This window comes from Xyrauchen texanus, chromosome 41, assembly GCF_025860055.1.
Source record: "Xyrauchen texanus isolate HMW12.3.18 chromosome 41, RBS_HiC_50CHRs, whole genome shotgun sequence".
In the NCBI taxonomy this organism is placed as follows: domain Eukaryota; kingdom Metazoa; phylum Chordata; class Actinopteri; order Cypriniformes; family Catostomidae; genus Xyrauchen; species Xyrauchen texanus.
The window spans coordinates 22,567,369-22,576,246 of NC_068316.1; the positions used below are offsets into that span (position 1 = coordinate 22,567,369).

Consider the following 8,878-nt stretch of genomic DNA (forward strand, 5'->3'; position numbering starts at 1 on the left):
TGCAGTTAAAGAGTTAGTTCTCCCAAAAATGAAAATTCAATCATTGTTTCCTCACCCCTGTGTTGTTATAACTCTATATGACTTTTATTTTAACACAAAGGGAGTAATTGTGCAAACATTTTGTGCTCAGTGATGTCATACAATGGCAGTTCATGGTGATCATCTCCTCAAACTTCAAAATAATGCAAAAGTATAATGCAGAAGTCTAATAAATTATTTTTGTAATGAAAGCATACGATTATGGTTGATGATAACACGAAATCTAATTTATCATTCAGTGAAAATGTTCACTGACCGTTTATCTCCTGTGCGCGTTCATGATAGGGCACGAGAGCAACAGTTCACGCAGCCCCCTCGCGACATTGGGGCATTCATGCGAAAACTAATTTTATCTAAAAACAGGTCCACCACAGCAATAGCGACAACAGAACACAACACAGCAGCACACAAAACAGGGAACAGAACTTAATAAACATATCTCAAGATTTTGAAGTTGAAGAGTTAAATGCATTTCTATGCCCAGCCTTATTTTTTTTTTGAACGGACTACTTAGAAATCAAAAAGAAATAAAAAAATATTGATAATGTGGAATGGTTATTTGAGACACATTTATGTATATACCTATATCTGTAAATATCTTACTCAAGATGTGTACATATATATATATATATATATATACGCACACCAATCAGCCACACATCTGGCACTAACAATCATGCCACGGTCCAAATCACTGAAATCACATTGTTTTCCCCATTCTGATGGTTGATGTAAACATTAACTGAAGCTCCCGAATCAGCATGATTTTATGCACTACTGCCACATGATTGGCTGATTAAATAATCGTATGGATGATTGTTGGTGTCAGATGGGCTTGTTTGAGTATTTCTGTAACTGCTGATCTCCTGGGATTTTCACACACAACAGTCTGTACAATTTCCTCTGAATGGTGCCAAAAACAAAAAACATCCAGTGAGGGGCTTTCTGTGGACAAAAATGCCTTGTTGATGAGAGAGGTCAACAGAGAATGACTAGACTGGTTTGAACAGACAAAGTCTATGGTAACTCAGATAACCACTCTTTTTGGTGAGAAGAATAGTATCTCGGAATGCTATTCTGAGATGTGGGTTGATGCTGTTTTGGCAACACGTGGGGGACCTACACAATATTAGGCAGGTGGTTTTAATGTTGTTGCTGATCTGTCTGTCTGTCTGTCTGTCTGTCTATCTATCTACACTACCAGTCAAAAGTATTGAAACACTTACTCTTTCTTTATTATAATTTTTTCTTCACATTTTAGAATAATGGTAATGTCATCAAAACTATGGAACAACATAAATGGAACTATGGGAATAATGTTGTGACTAAAGAAAATACAAAATAAATCTAAACTGTTATATTTTAGTATCTGGGTTTAGCATCTGGGTTAGGTGCATCAAAGTAGTCACCCTTTGCCTAGAATTTGCAGACATGAACTCTTGACATTTTCTCAACCAAGTTCTTGAGGTATCACCCTGTGATGCTTTTTAAATGGTATTGAAGGAGTTCAGAATCAGAATCAGCTTTATTACCAAGTATGCTTACACATACAAGGAATTTGTCTTGGTGAAAGGAGCTTCCAGTGTACAACAATACAAAAACAGCAGCAAGACATAAATAATACAAAATAAATAAAAAAATAATACAAATAAAAATAAATAATTATACATACACTCAGAAACACACCTTCATACATACCCACATACACACACGTAGTGCAAATCTATTACAATTCTGTTATATAAAGAACAAAAAATACAGTATATTATGTGCAGGGCAATGTATGTAATGGCAGAAGTGGATATGTTGGATAATATAAATAGACTTAACTGTGTATTGCACATAATTATTGCTCAATGGGGCAATTTTAACTGTTCATGAGATGGATAGCCTGAGGAAAAAAACTGTTCCTGTGCCTGACGATTCTGGTGCTCAGAGCTCTGAAGTGTCAACCAGAAGGCAACAGATCAAAAAGGTAGTGGGCTGGGTGAGAGGGGTCCAGAGTGATTTTACCAGCCTTTTTCCTCACTCTGGGAGTGTATAGTTCTTGAAGGGTGGGCAGGGGGCAACCAATAATACTCTCAGCAGTCCGAACTGTCCTCTGTAGTCTTCTGAAGTCCGATTTGGTAGCTGCACCAACCTCTGGCAGGTTGAACTTCCTCAGCTGGCGAAGGAAGTACAACCTCTGCTGGGCCTTTTTTACAATGGAGTCAATGGTAGATGGTAGTGCCCAGGAACCTGAATGACTCCACTGCTGCCACAGTGCTGTTTAGAATGGTGAGGGGGGACAATGTTGGAGTGTTCCTCCTAAGTCCACAATCATCTCCACCGTTTTGAGCGTGTTCAGCTCCAGGTTGTTTTGACTGCACCAGTCAGCCAGCCGTACAACCTCCTTTCTGTATGCAGACTCATCGTCATCTCGGATGAGGCCGATAACTGTGGTGTCGTCTGCAAACTTCAGGAGCTTGACAGAGTGGTCCTTGGTGGTGCAGTCATTGGTGTAGAGGGAGAAGAGTAGTGGGGAGAGCACACATCCCTGGGGGGCACCAGTGCTGATGGTACAGGTGGTGGAAGTGAATTTTTCCTGTCTTACAAGCTGCTGCCTGTCCGTCAGAAAGCTGGTAATCCACTGACAGATAGACATGGAACAGGGAGTTGGTTTTACCTATGTTGGGCACTTATTGGCTGCTTTAATTATTTAGTCCAAGTCATCCATTCCAAAATCTATTTTTATTTTAATTAAATTTTAGTTTTATAATGAAATAAATTAATATGGTGGCACAATTATATTATTGTCAATAAAACTAATTTTAAACATTTAAGCATATGCCTTCAGATCAAAAGATTTTTAAGTTCATGAGAAACATGAACGTGTTTTAAAACTTTTGACCAGTAGTGTGTATAATATATATATATATATACACACACTCACCTAAAGGATTATTAGGAACACCTGTTCAATTTCTCATTAATGCAATTATCTAATCAACCAATCACATGGCAGTTGCTTCAATGCATTTAGGGGTGTGATCCTGGTCAAGACAATCTCCTGAACTCCAAACTGAATGTCAGAATGGGAAAGAAAGGTGATTTAAGCAATTTTGAGCGTGGCATGGTTGTTGGTGCCAGACGGGCCGGTCTGAGTATTTCACAATCTGCTCAGTTACTGGGATTTTCACGCACAACCATTTCTAGGGTTTACAAAGAATGGTGTGAAAAGGGAAAAACATCCAGTATGTGGCAGTCCTGTGGGCGAAAATGCCTTGTTGATGCTAGAGATCAGAGGAGAATGGGCAGACTGATTCAAGCTGATAGAAGAGCAACTTTGCCTGAAATAACCACTTGTTACAACCGAGGCATGCAGCAAAGCATTTGTGAACCACAACACGCACAACCTTGAGGCTGATGGGCTACAACAGCAGAAGACCCCACCGGGTACCACTCATCTCCAGTACAAATAAGAAAAAGAGGCTACAATTAGCAAGAGCTCACCAAAATTGGACAGTTGAAGACTGGAAAAATGTTGCCTGGTCTGATGAGTCTCGATTTCTGTTGAGACATTCAGATGGTAGAGTCAGAATTTGGCGTAAACAGAATGAGAACATGGATCCATCATGCCTTGTTACCACTGTGCAGGCTGGTGGTGGTGGTGTAATGGTGTGGGGGATGTTTTCTTGGCACACTTTAGGCCCCTGAGTGCCAATTGGGCATCGTTTAAATGCCACAGCCTACCTGAGCATTTTTCTGACCATGTCCATCCCTTTATGGCCACCATGTACCCATCCTCTGATGGCTACTTCCAGCAGGATAATGCACCATGTCACAAAGCTCGAATCATTTCAAATTGGTTTCTTGAACATGAAAATGAGTTCACTGTACTAAAATGGCCCCCACAGTCACCAGATCTCAACCCAATAGAGCATCTTTGGGATGTGGTGGAATGGGAGCTTCGTGCCCTGGATGTGCATCCCACAAATCTCCATCAACTGCAAGATGCTATCCTATCAATATGGGCCAACATTTCTAAAGAATGCTTTCAGCACCTTGTTGAATCAATACACGTAGAATTAAGGCAGTTCTGAAGGCTGAAAGGGGTCAAACACAGTATTAGTATGGTGTTCCTAATAATCCTTTAGGTGAGTGTATATATATATATATATATATATATATATATATATATATATATATATATATATATATATAAAATTTATTTATTAGGGACATTTTCAATCTGTCCCTCTCCCTGTCTGTAGTCCCCACATGCTTCAAAACATCAACCATTGTACCATTGTCCTGTTGCTCTGACCCCCATCATCAGCAAATGCTTCGAGAGGTTAATCAGAGATTACATCTGCTCTGTTCTGCCCCCCTCTTTGGACCCATTGCAGTTTGCCTACCGCAACAACCGCTCCACTGATGATGCCATTGCATCTACACTACACACTGCTCTCTCCCATCTGGAAAAAAGGAACACATATGTGAGAATGCTGTTTGTTGACTACAGCTCAGCATTCAACACCATTAGTGCCCTCCAAGCTTGATATGAAACTCCGGGCTCTGGGCTTAAACAGCTCGCTGTGCAGCTGGATCCTGGACTTCCTGTCAGGCAGATGTCAGGTGGTTAGAATGGGCAGCAACATCTCCTCATCACTGACCCTCAACACTGGAGCCCCGCAGGGCTGTGTTCTCAGCCCCCTACTGTATTCACTGTACACACATGACTGTGTGGCAACACATAGCTCCAATGCCATCATTAAGTTTGCTGACGATACGACGGTGGTAGTTCTGATCACTGACGATGATGAAAGTGCCTACAGAGAGGAGGTGCACACTCTGACACACTGGTTTCAGGAGCACAACCTCTCCCTCAACGTCAGTAAAACCAAGGAGCTTGTGGTGGATTTCAGGAGGAAAGACGGAGAACACAGCCCCATCACCATTAATGGAGTACCGGTGGAGAGAGTCAGCAGTTTCAAGTTCCTCGGTGTCCACATCACTGAAGAACTCACATGGTCCGTCCACACTGAGGCCGTTGGGAAGAAGGCTCACCAGCGCCTCTTCTTCCTGAGACGGCTGAGGAAGTTTGGAATGAACCACCACATCCTCACACGGTTCTACAGCAGTACTGTAGAGAGCATCCTGACTGGCTGCATCACTGCCTGGTACGGCAATAGCACCGCCCACAACTGCAAAGCCCTGCAAAGGGTGGTGCGAACTGCCAGAAACATCATCGGAGGTGAGCTTCCCTCCCTCCAGGACATATAGGCGGTGTGTGAAAAAAGCTCTGAGGATCATCAGAGACTCCAGCCACCCGAGTCATGGGCTGTTCTCACTGCTACCATCAGGCAGGCGGTATCGCAGCATCAAGACCCGCACCAGCCGACTACATGACAGCTTCTTCCCCCAAGCAGTCAGACTTTTGAACACTTGGTCTATCACGTTCAATAATTAGCACTGCACTTTATTCATCTACAATCTCACACTGGACTGTCAACATATTCTCCTCAATATACTACTTCATATATTTCATATACTCCTTACTTATTGTATTGTATATTGTGTGTATTGTTTACTGTACATTGTATATAATTATTGTGTTGTGTAAGTATGTGTACATTTGATTTGTAAATTGTTTTGTGTAAGTATGTTGTTTATTGTAATTGGTATATGTCTCGTCACTGTCATGACTGCTATGTTGCTCGGAACTGCACACAAGAATTTCACCTACTGTTGCACTTGTGTATACATGGTAGTGTGACAATAAAGTGATTTGATTTGAAAAGTTTGGAATGAAGTACAGATTTTGCACTTATGGAAAGAAATTTGTACTATATTTACCAAAGTGGTATTCGACTTTGGTGAATTAAATTACCAATTCCTTCTGAAACTGCAAAATAATTTATTCCAAACTTTTGTCCGCCAGTGTGTTTATGTATATATCAATTGCTGATTTTTTCAATGCATACTTTAATAACGTAGATTAATGTACCTCTCATTAATACACATTGTTTTCACGTTAATACATTAATAGTGCTATAAAAGTGGATATGTGTTGTGAAAAACCATCAAGATATGAGAGCTATAACTACCTGTAACATTGAAACACGGTTTCTGAATATATTGCTATTGAATATTGCTTGCAACCTATAGCAATAAAAAAAGTTGCAGGCAGGACTGAATTACATTAGTAAATACTATTCAGCAGTATTTAAACTGCTTACTTGTGTTATGATACTTTTTATAGCTCAGAAATTAAGCATAAGTGTAAAACTTGCTCTAATCACAAGTACACACTAGATGTATGCACTAGTTTCCCACCAGATCAGCTAATGTTAACTGGCTATGCTACTTACCATTACAGCAGGAGGAGGACGCGGAGGAGTTTTAACGTGAAACGAAGAGAAAATACACGACTCTAGAATAAAATATTATGAGTTAACATAAGGCTTTGTTATAAGAAGGCACTATAATATAAATACTGTGGTAAATTATGTTCAGGAGCTAGCGAGAAGAGAGCCCAGTTGAACTTGTGGTTGCGCTTGGAAACGGAACAGCGTCAAAGCGCGTAGAGAGAGTTTTTGAGAGCGAACACTAGAGGCCGCTCAACACACGCATGCGTCAACAGAAATAAACTGCTAGAATGGTTGAAACCGAAACCAAGGAGCTAAAATACCGGTTGCGGCGCGTTATTTTTTTCCCACCTGTTGTCTGGCAGGTCCCGCCTTCTGCATTCGGATTGGCTACTAAGAGATACTTAGAAGCGTTCTGCGATTGGGCAGTTGAGAAGTCGTTTAAATAGACCTTATTCACAGGGAATGACAACGAGGCTGTGAGGGATAGACTTATAGTCTCTTCAATGGGCTGTACTGCATTTTAAAGTCTTTTTGGATCATTCCACTGACAAAACATTGATAAAATATCTGTCCAAGAACATTCAGTATACAAAAAAATCTAAACAACATGAGTTTTGTAAAATCAGATATGATCTAAGAGCTTTATATAGATTCCGTCTGTGCCATTGAAGAGACTACGAGTATCCCTCACATCCTCGTTTCCATTCCCATGAAAAATATATGGTGCTAGCATGAATACGGTCTATAGCCTTAGTAACTAGCCTATCCACAATATTCTCAGTGAGTGCGTTTTGTGTGTAATCTCTGCTTGCTTTTTAAATGTCAACAACGAAAAGGTATGTATACAGTACACTACAATACATGTTTTCATATCATTATAAAGTAATTAATTTGTGGACAAGATGCTGCATTAGTAGAGAACAGCAGTATGTTTGCAGACAAGGCTGAGAGGATGCTAACATTAAAGCTAACCTCAAGCGGCTAAAACAATGTGACAAAAAATAAACTCAAGTCCTACCCAAATGTTTAAATGTCACCATTGTTACCATCTATTACCATCTATTTGCATTAGTTTATATCCAGCTGGTCACATTTATGCATTTGTTAGCCAGCTAAGTTGCATATTAAAAGGTAGTGACGTGAGAAAGCAAATTAATATCTTCATGCAGCAGAGAGAAACTTACAAACAAATCAGAAACACATCTGATTTCAATTAAATAATTTGATCATCACTCTAATACGATGACTTCAGATCGATCCCATTCTTGTGCTAAAAAAGCCTGGACACAGCGCAACAAATACAGTTTAACAGAAAGCAGGTGTTTCATTATTGTCTCCCCACCCCTCATTTGACTTTTTACTTAACATTTGAGAATATGGGGTGATTAAAACTTTATATTTATTTATTTTATGCACCGATAAAATGTCATGACCGAAAGCACTAGGTCGCGAGTACAAGCGGCCGAAATGGGCTTCCTCAGAAGGGTGGCGGGTTTCTCCCTTAGAGATAGGGTGAGGAGCTCAGTCATCCGTGAGGAACTCGGAGTAGAGCCGCTGCTCCTTTGCGTCGAAAGGAGTCAGTTGAGGTGGTTTGGGCATCTGGTAAGGATGCCCCCTGGCCGCCTCCCTAGGGAGGTGTTTCAGGCATGTCCAGCTGGGAGGAGGCCTCGGGGAAGACCCAGGATTAGGTGGAGAGATTACATCTCCACACTGGCCTGGGAACACCTCGAGGTCCCCCAGTCAGAGCTGGTTATTGTGGCTCGGGATAGGGAAGTTTGGGGCCCCCTGCTGGAGCAGCTGCCCCCGCAACCCGAATTCGGATAAGCGGTTGAATATGGATGGATGTATGGATATTTTATGCACATTGGTTGGAAATGAACTCATCGCCTGCGTCCTTTAATACACGAGCATCCTGCTGTCTGGACCTCCACTGTATCTGCAGTAAGTACATAATCTCAGTACAACAAACTCTTCAGGTTCAGACTAGACTCAATATATGCTTTAAAATACCCATAATTATCTACAGGTCTCAAAACATGTCCAACTTTACAGCTTTGAAGGCGCTAATATGCTACAGTTTCAGGTTAGTCTGCTCACGTTCTTCCATCGATGGATAGATTCAACAAAATAAATAAAATATATTTGGCCATCATCCTGAAACACATAATCATTAACAGGTGGGGAAGAACAATATCGCCATAATTCTGTCATCATTTGTGCTCAGGTTTCTGTCATTTTTAATGCTGCGTTAGTACATAACATATTTGTTTACGCTTAACCAGAAGTTCTGCACACACCGCCCGCAAAGCGTCATGGGACTTTTGGATAATTTGCAGAAAAACAAACAGCCACTAAGGTACATTTTCAGTGCGATTAACAAGAGACAAGACAAAACTATCACATGCATTTAAATCAGCGGTTTACTGCTTTGTCGGAATTTCTTCACATTCCATCTCTACGTAATAATGTATTAATTTTCCACTGCA

The 8,878-nt window shown here is 40.8% G+C and overlaps 1 protein-coding gene across 4 annotated transcripts in view; it reads right to left on the minus strand.

Moving 5' to 3' along the window:
* Positions 1-6,589, minus strand: part of LOC127634394 (leucine zipper transcription factor-like protein 1) — a 32,885-nt gene extending 26,296 nt beyond the window's left edge. For all 4 annotated transcript variants that reach the window (XM_052113931.1, XM_052113932.1, XM_052113930.1 and 1 more), the window contains exon 1: positions 6,393-6,589. In XM_052113931.1, coding sequence (XP_051969891.1) covers positions 6,393-6,395 — 3 coding nt within the window. In that variant the 5' untranslated portion in view covers positions 6,396-6,589. The remainder of the gene's footprint in view (positions 1-6,392) is intronic.
* Between the last annotated feature and the right edge of the window lie 2,289 nt (positions 6,590-8,878).